Source organism: Entelurus aequoreus, linkage group LG17 (genome assembly GCF_033978785.1).
Source record: "Entelurus aequoreus isolate RoL-2023_Sb linkage group LG17, RoL_Eaeq_v1.1, whole genome shotgun sequence".
NCBI classification, from domain to species: domain Eukaryota; kingdom Metazoa; phylum Chordata; class Actinopteri; order Syngnathiformes; family Syngnathidae; genus Entelurus; species Entelurus aequoreus.
The window spans coordinates 18,995,992-19,014,420 of record NC_084747.1 but is presented as its reverse complement, the minus strand read 5'-3'; the positions used below and the strand labels follow the sequence as shown (position 1 = coordinate 19,014,420).

The following is an 18,429-nucleotide window of genomic DNA, read 5'->3' as shown; positions in this document are numbered from 1 at the left end:
CTGGGCAGCGCCTGAAGAGCTGCGGCCCGCCACCGTAGCCCCCCACTCCCTCCCCTCTGTTGCATGTCTGGTGATGTATGTTGTAATATGTATGTGGAGGTTTTTTCCCACTCCAGACTGGGCCCCCTTAGGAGCCCAGTCTGGATTGTATTTTTTTACTCATCCTCCCCCAACGTTTACCTTTTTACCATCTTTTACGGGGCGCCTTCTGGCACTGTTTCTTTGTCTAATCTTGAACGGGTTTGTGCTGACAACAAAGTTTCATTGTACTTGCGCAATGACAATAAAAACCTACCTACCATATTGATAAATGTGCTGTTTTACACTCACTACGTACGTCTAGCTTGTGTGCTATAGTGTGCTTGGCTGATGTGTAGCTGCTAGCTCCTAGTAGCCTGTAGCCTACCATGTTTACCTTTTGTAAATGACTTGACTTCAAATACAAGAGAAGACCAACCTTGTGTGTTTAGCTTTGCACAAGTAAACACGCTGCAGGACTGATTTTATCGGAGATTTTAGATGCAAGCCGATATCATATAATACTTATTTATTTGCTGATATCAGACTGATATCTGATACCAATATCAGATCAGTACACCTCTACTCTTAATTATGTTCGTAGCCTTCAGTTCTTGGCACTTTTTACATATGTCTAGCTTGTGTGCTATTGTGTGCTTAGCTGTTGTGTAGCTGCTAGCTCCGAGTAGCCCATAGTCTCGCTTTGTAAACAGTAAAAAAAACACGCTGCTTGTATTGGACATGACTGCTTGTATCGGAGATTTTAGACACAAGCGATATCAACATAGGATCAGGACAGCCCTAATTGTCTCCAGAAGGGAAACTTGTGCATTTCTTCATCAGCGTGACCAAAAAAAAAGGGGAACCGGCCACATTTCCAAAGTGAGGAAATAGTTGAAGCAGTTTTCACCAAGTCAGCATTTTGATTTTTAAAAATGCTTTTGGAAGAAGGAGGAAAGAGCGCTCACAAGGTCGTCGGTGGCGTCCTTGGCGGCGGTGACGGACAGCACCAGGACCAGAGGCACCACGGTGGTGAACCAGGACAGGGACGAGATCTCAGGAATCACCTGGACAAAAACAGACAAAATAAAAACATGAAAATATGAATGTGGAAAGGGAGTGTGATCAGCGCGCTTGTAGGAGTAAAAACAGAGCGCCATCAGACGGGGGCGTGGCATGTGCTGACGGCGAGACACAGCCTGGCAGATGATTAGATTGCGCACTAACTGTAACATGCGTCAAATACCAAGATACTGTATATCACGCTGAGGTGTGTAGCTGAAAATTTTGTTTAAAATGCTAGCCTGAAAATATGAGCAAAATGAGCTAAAAAAAAAAACAAAGCTAGCATGCTAACAATAACAGCATTCTTACAGTTAGTATTAGTGGAATGCCAATATATATGACAGTGATATATATATATATATATGCCGAATTAGCTAAAAAAATCTAGCATTCTAAAGTTAGCATGCTAAAATGCTAACTGTAACATGCGTCAAATACCAAGATACTGTATATCATGCTGAGGTGTGTAGCTGAAAATTTTGTTTAAAATGCTAGCCTGAAAATATGAGCAAAATGAGCTAAAAAAAAAAAAAAAAGCTAGCATGCTAACAGTAATAATAGCATTCTTAAAGTTAGCATTAGTAGAATACCAAAATATATGACACTGGGGTGTATACCTGCCAAATTATCTAAAAAAAAATCTACCATGCTAGTGTTAGCTCAAATGCTAACTGTAACATGTGTCAAGTACCAAAATACTGTATATTACGCTGAGGCGTGTCGCTGAAAATGTTTAAAATTATAGCCTGAAAATATGAGCAAAATGAGTTAAAAAAAAAAAAAGCTAGCATGCTAACAATAATAGCATGCTTACAGTTAGCATTAGTGGAATACTAAAATATATGACACTGAGGTGTATACCTGCCAAATTATCTAAAAAATATATAGCATGCTAGTGTTAGCTCAAATGCGAACTGTAACATGCGTCGAATACCAAGATACTGTATATCACGCTGAGGTGTTTAGCTGAAAATTTTGTTTAAAATGCTAGCCTGAAAATATGAGCAAAATGAGCTAAAAAACAAAAAAGATAGCATGCTAACAATAACAGCATTCTTACAGTTAGTATTAGTGGAATGCCAATATATATGACAGTGATATAAATATATGCCGAATTAGCTAAAAAAATCTAGCATTCTAAAGTTAGCATGCTAAAATGCTAACTGTAACATGCGTCAAATACCAAGATACTGTATATCATGCTGAGGTGTGTAGCTGAAAATTTTGTTTAAAATGCTAGCCTGAAAATATGAGCAAAATGAGCTAAAAAAAAAAAAAAAAAAAGCTAGCATGCTAACAGTACTATGCTAACAATAATAGCATTCTTAAAGTTAGCATTAGTAGAATACCAAAATATATGACACTGGGGTGTATACCTGCCAAATTATCTAAAAAAAAATCTACCATGCTAGTGTTAGCTCAAATGCTAACTGTAACATGTGTCAAGTACCAAAATACTGTATATTATGCTGAGGCGTGTCGCTGAAAATGTTTAAAATTATAGCCTGAAAATATGAGCAAAATGAGTCAAAAAAAAAAAGCTAGCATGCTAACAATAATAGCATGCTTACAGTTAGCATTAGTGGAATACTAAAATATATGACACTGAGGTGTATACCTGCCAAATTATCTAAAACATATATAGCATGCTAGTGTTAGCTCAAATGCGAACTGTAACATGCGTCAAATACCAAGATACTGTATATCACGCTGAGGTGTTTAGCTGAAAATTTTGTTTAAAATGCTAGCCTGAAAATATGAGCAAAATGAGCTAAAAAACAAAAAAGATAGCATGCTAACAATAACAGCGTGCTTACAGTTAGCATTAGTGGAATGCCAATATATATGACAGTGATATATATATATATATATATATATATATATATATATATATATATATATATATATATATATATATATATATATATATATATATATGCCGAATTAGCTAAAAAAATATAGCATACTAAAGTTAGCATGCTAAAATGCTATCTGTAACATGCGTCAAATACCAAGATACTGTATATCACGCTGAGGTGTGTAGCTGAAAATTTTGTTTAAAATGATAGCCTAAAAATATGAGCAAAATTAGCTAAAAAAAAAAAAAAAGAAGCTAGCATGCTAACAGTACTATGCTAACAATAATAGCATTCTTACAGTTAGCATTAGCGGAATACCAAAATATATGACACTGGGGTGTATACCTGCCAAATGATCTAAAAAAAATCTAGCATGGTTGTGTTAGCTAAAATGCTAACTCTAACATGTGTCAAGTACCAAAATATTATATATAATGCTGAGGCGTGTCGCTGAAAATGTTGTTTAAAATGCTAGCCTGAAAATATGAGCTAAAAAAAAACTAGCATGCTAACAATAACAGCATGCTTACAGTTAGCATTACTGGAATACCGATATATATGACACTGAATGCCAAATTAGCTAAAAAATCTAGCATGCTAAAGTTAGAATGCCAAAATGCTAACTGTAACATGTGTCAAATACCAAGATACTGTATATCACCCTAAGGTGTGCAGCTGAAAATTTTGTTTAAAATGCTAGCCTGAATATATGAGCTAAAAAAAAGCTAGCATGCTAACAAAAACAGCATGCTTACAGTTAGCATTAGTGGAATGCCAATATATATGACACTGATATATACATGCCTAATTAGCTAATAAATCTAGCATACTAAAGTTAGCATGCTAAAATGCTAACTTTATCATGCGTCAAATACCAAGATACTGTATATTACGCAGATGTTTGTAGCTGAAAAATTTGTTTAAATTGCTAGCCTGGAAATATGACCAAAAAAAAAGAAGCTAGCATGCTAACAGTACTATGCTAACAATAATAGCATTCTTAAAGTTAGCTTTAGTGGAATACCAAAATATAAGACACTGGGGTGTATACCTGCCAAATCATCTAAAAAAAAAACTTAGCATGCTAGTGTTAGCGCAAATGCTAGCTTTAACATGTGTCAAGTACTAAAATACTGTATATTACGCTGAGGCGTGTCGCTGAAAATGTTGTTTAAAATGCTATCCTGCTCATGTTATCAAGTACCAAAATATGACTAAGTTGCATAACTACAAAATTTGCTTTAAAAAAAAGCTAACATGCTAACATGAATCATTTGTCACGTAAAACTAAATATTTGACCCCAAGGTATGTACTGCAAAAATTAGCAAAAAAAAATCTAGCACACTATTAATAAAATTGTAAGGATTGTGCCACGCGCCGTTAAAAAAACGACCTAGCGGTTATTTGACCCAACACAGCAGCAACACAACCAATGTTGCAGCTAGCAGCAAACTGCTGAGTCAGCATGACTTGCGCTGATGAGTTCATTAGCAACAAGAGTATAACGGCGGCTTTTTTTTTTTATCCCTACGCATCAATTGAACTGAACAGAAAGTGTTTATTGGAGCAGAAAGAAGATCTTTCAAAAAAAAGCCAGAGAAGGAAGTATTGGACAATGTTCTTAGGAGGAAATGAGATGACGTACCTGGAGCACCAGCAGAAACAGGAAGTAGGCGTTAGCGATCCTCTGGAACTGCTCGAAGAGGTTGAGAGGTAGGAAAGTGAAGAAGTTGTACTTGGAGGTCTTGATGGCGTTCGTCTAGGGAGGACATTTTCACGTCATTGAAAAAAAAGAGTAGCAGCATCCTCATCATTACCAGTATCCCTTCATACGCACGTGTACCTAATGTTGTGGCCTGTCTTGTTTATGTAACTTTTGATCGTCTTTTGGATGGCAGCTGTTTAAAATCTCATCTAAAAAGCTTGTTTGGCAAAGCTACAGTTTGTTTGTAGAACTCTTGCAAATGTTTAACTAATGGAGCCGGGGGGGGGGGGGGGGGGGGGGGGGGGGGGTCAACTACAGGACGCTTGCTGTCCATATGGTTCTGATCCGAACAGCTGGACTGTCCTGGGACTAGCTCCAGTACACAAAGGACCAACTAGTCCAGATCCTCTACACTGTAAGACAAGAGCACTCTGCTGGTTTTAACAACCTACAGCAATGATAGAAGTATCCAAATGAACCCAGTCAAAGATCATCTATATCAGGGGTCACCAACCTTTTTGAAACCAAGAGCTACTTCTTGGGTACTGATTAATGCGAAGGGCTACCAGTTTGATACACACTTAAATAAATTGCCAGAAATAGCCAATTTGCTCAATTTACCTTTAACTCTATGTTATTATTAATAACTAATGATATTTACACTTAATTGAACGGTTTAAAAGAGGAGAAAACACAAAAAAAATGACAATTAAATTTTGAAACATAGTTTATCTTCAATTTCGACTCTTTAAAATTCAAAATTCAACCGAAAAAAAAAGAAGAGAAAAACTAGCTAATTCGAATCTTTTTGAAAAAATTCAAAAAAGAATTTATGGAACATCATTAGTAATTTTTCCTGATTAAGATTAATTTTAGAATTTTGATGACATGTTTTAAATAGGTTAAAATCCAATCTGCACTTTGTTAGAATATATAACAAATTGGACAAAGCTATATTTCTAACAAAGACCAATCATTATTTCTTCTAGATTTTCCAGAACAAAAATTTTAAAAGAAATTCAAAAGACTTTGAAATAAGATTTAAATTTGATTCTACAGATTTTCTAGATTTGCCAGAATAATTTTTTTGAAATTTAATCATAATAAGTTAGAAGAAATATTTCACAAATATTCTTCGTCGAAAAAACAGAAGCTAAAATGAAGAATTAAATGTATTTTATTTATAATTCTTTACAATAAAAAAAAAGTTTACTTGAACATTGATTTAAATTGTCAGGAAAGAAGAGGCAGGAATTTAAAAGGTAAAAAGGTATATTTGTTTAAAAATCCTAAAATCATTTTTAAGGTTGTATTTTTTCACTAAATTGTCTTTCTGAAAGTTATAAAAAGCAAAGTAAAAAAATTAATGAATTTATTTAAACAAGTGAAGACCAAGTCTTTAAAATATTTTCTTGGATTTTCAAATTCTATTTGAGTTTTGTCTCTCTTAGAATTAAAAATGTCGGGCAAAGCGAGACCAGCTTGCTAGTAAATAAATAAAATTTAAAAAATAGAGGCAGCTCACTGGTAAGTGCTGCTATTTGAGCTATTTTTAGAACAGGCCAGCGGGCTACTCATCTGGTCCTTACGGGCTACCTGGTGCCCGCGGGCACCGTGTTGGTGACCCTTGATCTATATTGTGACAGGGGTTGTTTATTGTTAGTCCTGGAGATGTCCAATAATATCAGACTGCCGATATTATCGGCCGATAAATGCTTTAAAATGTAATATCGGAAATTATCGGTATCGGTTTCAAAAAGTTAAATTTAATGACTTTTTAAAACGCCGCTGTACGGAGTGGTACACGGACGTAGGGAGAAGTACAGAGCGCCAATAAACCTTGGGGTTTATTTTATTTATTTAATTTTTTTCATAAAGAAATACAATCATGTGTGCTTACGGACTGTATCCCTGCAGACTGTATTGATCTATATTGATATATAATGTATATATTGTGTTTTTTATGTTGATTTAATAAAAGAAAAAAAAAAGAAAAAGAAAAAAAAATATATTTCTTGTGCCGCGGCCCGGTGGTTGGGGACTACTGCTCTACATGAAAAAAAAAAAAAAAAGTTGTTTTTATTTTTATTAAATCAACATAAAAAACACAATATATACATTATATATCAATATAGATCAATACAGTCTGCAGGGATACAGTCCGTAAGCACACATGATTGTATTTCTTTATTAAAAAAAAAAAAAAAAAAAAAGAAACACCCCCCCCCGGTCCGTGGGACAAATTTTCAAGCGTTGACCACTCCGCAGCTACAAAAAGGTTGGGGACCACTGCTCTTTATGACAGGAGTAGTCTGCTGTTAGGACGTCCTGCAAAATGGTAGTCAAAGATTCTCTATATGACAGGAGTATTTTTACAGTTAGCACATACTGTACAAAATCCTGTCAAAGATCCTCTATATGACAGGACTCGTCTGTTTTTAGGACATCCTGCAAAATGGAAGTCAAAGATCGTCTATATATCGGGGGTATTTTACCGTTAGAACCAACTGAAAACAACATTGTTATTACATATTCTAACGCCAATGTGAATGTTGTTTATTGGCCATATTGTACTGAGCAGCCAGGACAAAGATTGTTTCCACTCACTGCATATTTAAAGGAGATGTTGTACTCTCGGTCGTTGGCCCTGAGCTTCCTCTCCAGCTCTGACATCAAAGAAAAACATAAGTCAGATATGATCATCTTTGGGTAAATATGTCAGCATCTTACCGGGCTCTTTCTTCCTGACACAATCCAGGCCAAAGAACGACATCTTCTCTTTCTCGATCTATCCGTCCTTCATCATAAACATCTTCTTCTTCGTCTGTGGAGAAGCATCACATTTAAATCATCGTCGCTTCAAATGAGGATTTGACGCATTTGAATATGTGACTTTTTAAACAAAAATAAAAATACCACTTCAAAATATAGGAAAATATGACTTCACTCCGAAAAGATCAATCATTTTGTATTTTTGTCGATATTTTTCTTGAAATCTGCATTTGTTTAAAAACGTTTATCTTACTGAACGTCTCAAAAACAACAGTTTTTGTTTCTCCAAAATGTACATCTTATCTCCTTTTGATAATATACTGCTTTTTTAATGTAATAAGATGCTATTCTTCTATTACCTAGGAATATATTATTTCTCTTCTCTAAATCATTCCTTATTGCCAAAAAACATTTTGTCTCAAAAAAAAAAAAGAATAAAATAAATAAAAAAATAAATAAAAATAAAATAAAAAATATATATATATATATATTTTTTTTTAAAGAAAATATACAACATCCTGTCGAATTTTTTTTAAATTCCCCCCAAAAACACAATTTTACTGCATATTCTCGACATTTTGACTTAAAAAAATATATATAAAATTTTTCTCAGTGATATATTATTTTTCTTTTCTAAATCATTCCTTATTGCCAAACAAATATATTTTTCTCGAAAATATCTGGCTTTTTTTTTGTTTTAGAAAAAACACAGCATCTTATCTTTCCCAAATTATATTATTTTACCGCATGTTAAATTACTAATTATTTCCTAATGAGATACAATAACTTACTGACATTACACAACATTTACAAGATTTTTCTCAGTAGTATATTATTTTTCCTCTCTAAATCATTCCTCATTTAAAAAACCCCAACATATTTTCCCTCGAAAACATTTTGCTTTTTAACATTTTTTTATTTTTTATTATAGATGAAATATATTTAAAAAAAATCCTAACTTTATTACTTTTACTCCATGTTAAAATACTACTTATTTCTTAATGAGATACAATATATTCTCTACATTATGCAAAAATGTTTACCTAAAAAAATACAGACTACATTTTTCTCAGTACCATAATATTTTTCTTTTCATAAGTTTTCATATTTCATATTTTTCCTCAAATTTACTGTCAAATGTACTACTAAACTTTAAATGTTTCCCTTAACACAATACTACTATTTTTTCTTCATAAGATACAGTACATTTTGTTCTATAAATTTTTTTAAAAACATAAATTTTTCAAAAACAACTAAACAGCATTTTTTTCCTCCAATAAAATACATACTTTTAAATATATAATATATAAACAAACAACATACAAAACACATAATTTAAAATAATTAAGGTAAAAAAATAAAAAAATAAAAAAATAAATATATCAATCAATCAATCAATGTTTATTTATATATATATATATCTATATATATATATATATGTATATATGTAAATATATATATACAGTACAGGCCAAAAGTTTGGACACACCTACTCATTCAATGCGTTTTCTTTATTTTCATGACTATTTACATTGTAGATTGTCACTGAAGGCATCAAAACTATGAATGAACACATGTGGAGTTATGTACTTAACAAAAACAGGTGAAATAACTGAAAACATGTTTTATATTCTAGTTTCTTCACCATAGCCACCCTTTGCTCTGATTACTGCTTTGCACACTCTTGGCATTCTCTCCATGAGCTTCAAGAGGTAGTCACCTGAAATGGTTTTCACTTCACAGGTGTCATAGTTTTGATGCCTTCAGTGACAATCTACAATGTAAATAGTCATGAAAATAAGGAAAACGCATTGAAATGAGAAGGTGTATATATATATATATATATATATATATATATATATATATATATATATATATATATATATATATATATATATATATATATATATATATATGTATGTGTGGGAAAAAATCACAAGACTATTTCATCTCTACAGGCCTGTTTCATGAGGGGTTTCCTCAATCCTCAGGAGAAAATCTCCTGAGGATTGAGGAAACCCCTCATGAAACAGTTTGGGGTCACATTGAAATGTCCTTATTTTTGAAGGAAAAGCACTGTACTTTTCAATGAAGATAACTTTAAAGTAGTCTTAACTTTAAAGAAATACACTCTATACATTGCTAATGTGGTAAATGACTATTCTAGCTGCAAATGTCTGGTTTTTGGTGCAATATCTACATAGGTGTATAGAGGCCCATTTCCAGCAACTATCACTCCAGTGTTCTAATGGTACAATGTGTTTGCTCATTGGCTCAGAAGGCTAATTGATGATTAGAAAACCCTTGTGCAATCATGTTCACACATCTGAAAACAGTTTAGCTCGTTACAGAAGCTACAAAACTGACCTTCCTTTGAGCAGATTGAGTTTCTGGAGCATCACATTTGTGGGGTCAATTAAACGCTCAAAATGGCCAGAAAAAGAGAACTTTCATCTGAAACTCGACAGTCTATTCTTGTTCTTAGAAATGAAGGCTATTCCACTAAATTGTTTGGGTGACTCCAAACTTTTGAACGGTAGTGTATATATACAGTATATATACATATATATATGCTGTGTATATATGTCTATATATATATATAGACATATATACACACACACATACATATATATATATATACACAAATATGTATATATCTATGTATACCTGTATATATATATTTTTTGTTTTTCCCCCACATGCATATTTTTTCCCCTCAAAAATCTAAAAATGTGTCAAATTATGCAGCTTTTTCCACAAATATAGACGTCTTTATTCCTTTAAGTTTTCACACTTGACGCTCTCATGTATTTGTTTGCGTTTAGTGTGGCTCGGCTACGCCTGGGTAGTGAAAGGAGGTGGAGAATGTACAGTACGAGGACGATTCAGAGTGTGTGTGAGCGTGTAAAGTGTGTTAGCGCACGAGAATGTGCTGAGCAAACATTTACTTGGAATGTTATTAAAAAAAAAAAGCCTGCAAGGAGCGAGGAGGAAGTCAAGCGTTGCAAGTTCCGAGTTTGTCGTATGATCATTAACTCAGCCCAACGACCTCCGACCCCCTAAACGGAGAACAACTTCCCGCAGAGACTCGAAACACTCTTGGAGAAAGTCTCATCCATTTCCACTTCCTGTCGGCGTCCTACTAAGAGTCTCACGTACGTTTGCGTGTTTCCTCTTCTTTACAGGGCGGCGTGACTCAGCGAAGACGAGATGACGCCAGCATGACGAGCTCCACAGTCCACAATCTGAGCCTGGATCAGCTATTGAGCTAAATATGATGGTGACATCATGATGCATTCAAGGACCTGCCCAGTAATCACGACAATAACAAAAGTGTGCGATGTGAAGCTTTCGGGACAGGAGTTGTTTTTTTGGGGCGTTGGTTGCCTCCATGAAGTCAGCGCTGGAGCTATAAATATCCACCACATGTGTTCGTGCAGGATTGTTAACGGGAATTCCACACAACACACACACACACACACACGTGTGGACACTTGGGCCAGACACTGTGTTTGGGTCCTAGTCTTTGTGTGTTCAATATTACAGACAGGTCGTAAATCTTAAACAAACAGTGGTCTGTTGATTAAAGTGAGCTGACACACTTTGGTGACAGCACAGCGTCTGACAGGAAGCTCACATTTAAACTCACCACGCCGTCATGAAGGCGGGGACTTTCCTACTAAACAAAGCCAAAGTTGCTATTTTTACGCCCCCACTGCAAAAACTTGAATCTAAGATCTTCTTTGTGACAGGAGAGCTGACTTTTTTTTACGCACTTCCTGCAAAATATGCCCCAGAACGAGGGTGTCAAACTCATTTTATCCCAGGGGCCGCATTGGAGGAAAGTCTATTGCCACGTGGGCCCCACTTGTCAAATCATGGCGTAATAACTTAAAAATAAAGACAACTTCGGATTGTTTTCTTTGTCTTACTTTGGCCAACAATAGAACCAGCCCATTTTGAAAATGTACACATTGCAAATAATCCTCTTGGCAAAACACTTCGAGTTAGTTGAAAATTTTTATAAAAAATTTATAAATAATAATTTTATAAATAATAATTTTTTTTTTTTTAAATAAATAATAAATAAATGTTATAAATAATAAATAATAAATAATGAAAAATTTTGAGGATAAAAAAGAAATTGGTGCGTTCACATGTTGACAGTTCTTTAAAGAGGTGTTTGGAAAAGGAACCGGGTGTTTCCTCAAACCGCCGCATCGGTGACATCCGCAACTGCCACAACACATTCATTCATCATCATTCAAATATTGCAATTATAGAATAAACAAAAACAATTATCAAAATTAACCCATGATAGCCCAATTAAAGGTAAAATAACTACAAACATAACCAATGTGAACATGGTCGATTTAAGCATGAATTAAAAATAGAACAAACCACAAATGTAAAAAACACACATTTTTACAATGGAGTTAAGGGTGCGCATCACGCCATCAACCAATTGCTTATCGCTGCACAGAACTTGCACTAAAAAAATTATGGTCATGTTGACTTAAAAACCTCTAAAGGCTTAGTGGCCACATGCAAGGACAGCACCTTTTAGCTCTTATTTCCAAAATTGTGTACACTACTGAATTGGGGTCTTATAGCCGCTTATGTGGACACTTATACTGCCATCTGGCGGTGTCAGAAGAGTATAACATACAATGGAATTTGGAAAAAAATGTGTAAAAATAAGAATTAGCATGTCACTAAACATGAAGTACATGTTTGTGTACTTATGGACTAAGTACATCATATCAAAAGATGATTCTTAGTTTTTATTCTAATTAGGGTCCAATAAGCCCAAATAGCAAAGAGAAATAAAAAAAGCATGTAAACAAACAGCTTGGGCCTTAAGAGGTTAAGTCTTTGCATCTTACTGTTTTGTTATTTTATCCCAAGAGTGGATAATGTACAATGAAATATATTGTGCGTTGCTACTGCATCAGTCTGCCACCATCAGTGTATTTACAAATCCATTAAACTTCAAGCACTTCCTGTTTAGCACTCTCATGTTGACAGTTCATTAAAGAGGTGTTTGGAAAAGGAACCGGGTGTTTCCTCAAACCGCCGCATCGGTGACATCCGCAACTGCCACGACACATTCATTCATCATCATTCAAATATTGCAATTATAGAATAAACAAAAACAATTATCAAAATTAACCCATGATAGCCCAATTAAAGGTAAAATAACTACAAACATAACCAATGTGAACATGGTCGATTTAAGCATGAATTAAAAATAGAACAAACCACAAATGTAAAAAACACACATTTTTACAATGGAGTTAAGGGTGCGCATCACGCCATCAACCAATTGCTTATCGTTGCACAGAACTTGCACTAAAAAAATTATGGTCATGTTGACTTAAAAACCTCTAAAGGCCTTAGTGGCCACATGCATGGACAGCACCTTTTAGCTCTTATTTCCAAAATTGTGTACACTACTGAATTGGGGTCTTATGGCCGCTTATGTGGACACTTATACTGCCATCTGGCGGTGTCAGAAGAGTATAACATACAATGGAATTTGGAAAAAAATGTGTAAAAATAAGAATTAGCATGTCACTAAACATGAAGTACATGTTTGTGTACTTATGGACTAAGTACATCATATCAAAAGATGATTCTTAGTTTTTATTCTAATTAGGGTCCGATAAGCCCAAATAGCAAAGAGAAATAAAAAAAGCATGTAAACAAACAGCTTGGGCCTTAAGAGGTTAAGTCTTTGCATCTTACTGTTTTGTTATTTTATCCCAAGAGTGGATAATGTACAATGAAATATATTGTGTGTTGCTACTGCATCAGTCTGCCACCATCAGTGTATTTACAAATCCATTAAACTTTAAGCACTTCCTGTTTAGCACTCTCATGTTGACAGTTCATTAAAGAGGTGTTTGGAAAAGGAACCGGGTGTTTCCTCAAACCGCCGCATCGGTGACATCCGCAACTGCCAGAACACATTCATTTATCATCATTCAATTATTGAAATTATGAAATAAACAAAAACAATTATGAAAATGAACGCATGATAGCCCAATTAAAGGTAACATAACTACAAACTTAACCAATGGTCAATTTAAGCATGAATTAAAATAGAACAAACAACAAATGTAAAAACACACCTTTCTACAATGGAGTTCAGGGTGCGCATCGCGTTGTCAACCAATTGCTTGCGCTGCACAGAACTTGCACTAAAAAATGATGGTCATGTTGACTTAAGTCTTTGCATCTTACTGTTTTGTTATTTTATCCCAAGAGTGGATAATGCACAATGAAAGATATTGTGCGTCGCTACTGCATCAGTCTGCCACCACCTGTGTATTTACAAATTCATTAAACCTGTTTAGCATTCTCATGTTGACAGTTCATTAAAGAGGTGTTTGGAGAAGGAACCAGGTGTTTCCTCAAACCGCCGCATCGGTGACATCCGCAACTGCCACAACACATTCATTTATCATCATTCAAATATTGCAATTATAGAATAACAAAAACAATTATCAAAATGAACCCATGATAGACCAATTAAAGGTAACATAACTACAAACTTAACCAATGGTCAATTTAAGCATGAATTAAAATAGAACAAACAACAAATGTAAAAACACACCTTTTGACAATGGATTTCAGGGTGCACATCGCGCCGTCAACCAATTGCTTGCGCTGCACAGAACTTGCACTAAAAAAATGATGGTCATGTTGACTTAAGTCTTTGCATCTTACTGTTTTGTTATTTTATCCCAAGAGTGGATAATGTACAGAGAAAGATATTGTGCGTTGCTACTGCATCAGTCTGCCACCATCAGTGTATTTACAAATTAATTCAACTTTAAGCCTTCCCTATTTAGCATTCTCATGTTGACAGTTCATTAAAGAGGTGTTTGGTAAAGGAACCGGGTGTTTCCTCAAACCGCCGCATCGGTGACATCCGCAACTGCCACAACACATTCATTTATCATCATTCAAATATTGCAATTATAGAATAAACAAAAACAATTATCAAAATGAACCCATGATAGCCCAATTAAAGGAAACATAACTACAAACTTAACCAATGGTCAATTTAAGCATGAATTAAAATAGAACAAACAACAAATGTAAAAACACACCTTTTTACAATGGAGTTCAGGGTGCGCATCGCGCCGTCAACCAATTGCTTACGCTGCACAGAACTTGCACTAAAAAAATGATGGTCATGTTGACTTAAGTCTTTGCATCTTACTGTTTTGTTATTTTATCCCAAGAGTGGATAATGTACAATAAAAGATATTGTGTGTTGCTACTGCATCAGTCTGCCACCATCAGTGTATTTACAAATTAATTAAACTTTAAGCCTTCCCTGTTTAGCATTCTCATGTTGACAGTTCATTAAAGAGGTGTTTGGTAAAGGAACCGGGTGTTTCCTCAAACCGCCGCATCGGTGACATCCGCAACTGCCACAACACATTCATTTATCATCATTCAAATATTGCAATTATAGAATAAACAAAAACAATTATCAAAATGAACCCATGATAGCCCAATTAAAGGAAACATAACTACAAACTTAACCAATGGTCAATTTAAGCATGAATTAAAATAGAACAAACAACAAATGTAAAAACACACCTTTTTACAATGGAGTTCAGGGTGCGCATCGCGCCGTCAACCAATTGCTTGCGCTGCACAGAACTTGCACTAAAAAAATGATGGTCATGTTGACCTAAGTCTTTGCATCTTACTGTTTTGTAATTTTATCCCAAGAGTGGATAATGTACAATGAAAGATATTGTGCAGTGCTACTGCATCAGTCTGCCACCATCAGTGTATTTACAAATCCATTAAACTTTAAGCCCTCCCTGTTTAGCATTCTCATGTTGACAGTTCATTAAAGAGGTGTTTGGAAAAGGAACCGTGTGTTTCCTCAAACCGCCGCATCGGTGACATACCCAACTGCCCCGACACATTCATTTATCATCATTCAAATGTTGCAATTATAAAATAAACAAAAAAATTATCAAATTATCGAAATTAAGGTAATATAACTACAAACTTAACCGATGTGAACATGGTAGATTTAAGCATAAATTAGAATAGAACAAACAACAATTGAAAAAACACACATTTTTACAATGGAGTTCAGGGTGCACATCGTGCCGTCAACAAACTGCGAGCACTCTACGGAACTCTAACTACAAATATGATGGTCATGTTGACTTTGCATTTTACTGTTTCGTTATTTTTCTCTGGAGAGTGGATAATGTACAATAAAAAAAAGGTATTCTGCGTAGCTGCAGCATTATTCTGTTAGCAGCATTATTCTATTTAGAACAACAGTTACTTACATTAAAAAAATGCAGCTCATGTTACAGTTAAACTTATTTTGCGGGCCGCGAGCCGGATTAAACCTGTTCGCGGGCCGTATGTTTGAAACCCCTGATCTAGACTTTGTCTCAGTGTATTTACAAATCCATTAAACTTTAAGCACTCCCTGTTTAGCATTCTCATGTTGACAGTTCATGAAAGAGGTGTTTGGAAAAGGAACCGGGTGTTTCCTCGAACCGCCACATTGTTGACATACGCAACTGCCACAACACATTAATTTATCATCATTAAAATATTACAATTATAATATAAACAAAACAATTATCAAAATTACACCATGGCCGAAATCAAGGTAACATAACTACAAATGTAACCAATGTGAACATGGTAAATTTAAGCATAAATTAAAACAGAACAAACAACACATGTAAAAACACACATTTTTACAATGGAGTTCAGGGTGCACATCGCGCCGTCAACCAATTACAAGCGCTGCACAGTGCTGCACTCTCACTAAAAAAATTATGGTCATGTTGACTTAAGTCTTTGAATCTTACCGTATTGTTATTTTTTCCCAAAACACTACTCAAAGGTCCTCAATATGACAGGAGTGTTTTGATGTTTTTAAAGGACCTACTCTAAAATTGTTAGTCAAAGATCCTCTATATTGACATAGGCACTCTACTGTTTTTAGGAACCAACTGTCAAAACACTACTCAAAGATCCTCAATATGACAGAAGTGTTCTGCTGTTTTTAAGAACCTACTCTAAAATTGCTCGTCAAAGATCCTCTATATGACATAGGTACTCTGCTGTTTTTAGGAACCTACTGTTAAAAACACTACTCAAATATCCTCAATAGGACAGGAGTGTTTTGATGTTTTTAAGCGCATACTCTGAAACTGCTCGTCAAAGATCCTCTATATGACATACATGTAGGTACTCTGCTGTTTTAAGAGACATAATGTTAACAAAAAAACATACTCAAAGAACCTCATTATGACAAAGCTGTTCTGCTGTTGTTAAGAACGTACTCTAAAATTGCTCGTCAAAGATCCTCTATATGACATTTGTACTCTGCTGTTTTTAGGAACCTACTGTTAAAAACACTACTCAAATATCCTCAATATGACAGGAGTGATGTACTCTAAAATTGCTCGTCAAAGATCCTCTATATGACATATTCTGCTGTTTTTAGGAACCTACTGTTAAAAACACTACTCAAATATCCTCAATATGACAGGAGTGTTCTGCTGTTTTTAAGAACCTAATCTAAAATTGCTATAGTCAAAGATCATAGATCATATAGTCAAAGATGTAGGTACTCTACTGTTTTTAGGTAACCTACTGTTAAAAACACTACTCAAAGATCCTCAATATGACAGGAGTGATGTACTCTAAAATTGCTAGTCAAAGATCCTCTATATGTCATAGGTACTCAGGAACCTATTGTTAAAACACGGCTCAAAGATCTTCAATAAGACAAAGGTGTTCTGCTGTTAATAAGAACCTACTCTAAAATTGCTAGTCAAAGATCCTCTATATGACATACAGTCGGTACTCTGTTGTTTTAAGGGACCTGCTGTTAAAAAAAAAACTACTTAAAAGAACCTCAATATGACAAAGGTGTTCTGCTGTTTTTAAGAACCTACTGTAAAATTGCTAGTCAAAGATCCTCTATATAACATACAGTCGGTACTATGCTGTTTTAAGGGACCTACTGTTAAAAAAAACAAAAACCTACTTAAAGATCCTCAATATGACAGGAGTGTTCTGCTGTTTTAACGACCTACTCTAAAATTGCTATAGTCAAAGATCATAGATCATATAGTCAAATACGTAGGTACTCTACTGTTTTTAGGGAACCTACTGTTAAAAAAACTACTCAAAGATCCTCAATATGACAGGAGTGATGTACTCTAAAATTGCTAGTCAAAGATCCTCTATATGTCATAGGTAGTCAGGAACCTATTGTTAAAACACGGCTCAAAGATCCTCAATATGACAGGAGTGTTCTGCTGTTTTTAAGAAGCTACTCTAAAATTGCTAGTCAAAGATCCTCTATATGACATACAGTCGGTACTCTGTTGTTTTAAGGGACCTGCTGTTAAAAAAAAAAACTACTTAAAGATCCTCCATATGACAAAGGTGTTCTGCTGTTTTTAAGAACCTACTCTAAAATTGCTAGTCAAAGATCCTCTATATGACATACAGTCGGTACTATGCTGTTTTAAGGGACCTACTGTTAAAAAACAAACAAACCTACTTAAAGATCCTCAATATGACAAAGGTCTTCTGCTGTTTTAACGACCTACTCTAAAATTGCTATAGTCAAAGATCATATATCATATAGTCAAAGACACAGGTACTCTACTGTTTTTAGGGAACCTACTGTTAAAAACACTACTCAAAGATCCTCAATATGACAGGAGTGATGTACTCTAAAATTGCTAGTCAAAGATCCTCTATATGTCATAGGTACTCAGGAACCTATTGTTAAAACACTGCTCAAAGATCCTCAATATGACAGGAGTGTTCTGCTGTTTTTAAGAACCTACTCTAAAATTGCTAGTCAAAGATCCTCTATATGACATATGTACTCTGCTGTTTTTAGGAACCTGCTGTCAAAAAAAACAAACCTACTCGAAGATCCTCATTATGACAAAGGTGTTCTGCTTTTTTAACGACCTACTCTA

General features: G+C 34.7%; 1 protein-coding gene across 1 annotated transcript in view; it reads right to left on the bottom strand.

Annotated features, from left to right (window-relative positions):
* The window catches only part of LOC133632602 (phospholipid-transporting ATPase ID-like), a 108,022-nt gene that overhangs the window by 47,420 nt on the left and 42,173 nt on the right, over nt 1-18,429 (bottom strand). Inside the window, exons 2-5 of the mRNA XM_062025109.1 lie at nt 7,379-7,472; nt 7,256-7,314; nt 4,589-4,702; nt 987-1,085 (exon numbers count right to left, since the gene is read on the bottom strand). Of these exons, the coding sequence (XP_061881093.1) occupies nt 987-1,085; nt 4,589-4,702; nt 7,256-7,314; nt 7,379-7,421 (315 nt within the window). The 5' untranslated portion in view covers nt 7,422-7,472. The remainder of the gene's footprint in view (nt 1-986; nt 1,086-4,588; nt 4,703-7,255; nt 7,315-7,378; nt 7,473-18,429) is intronic.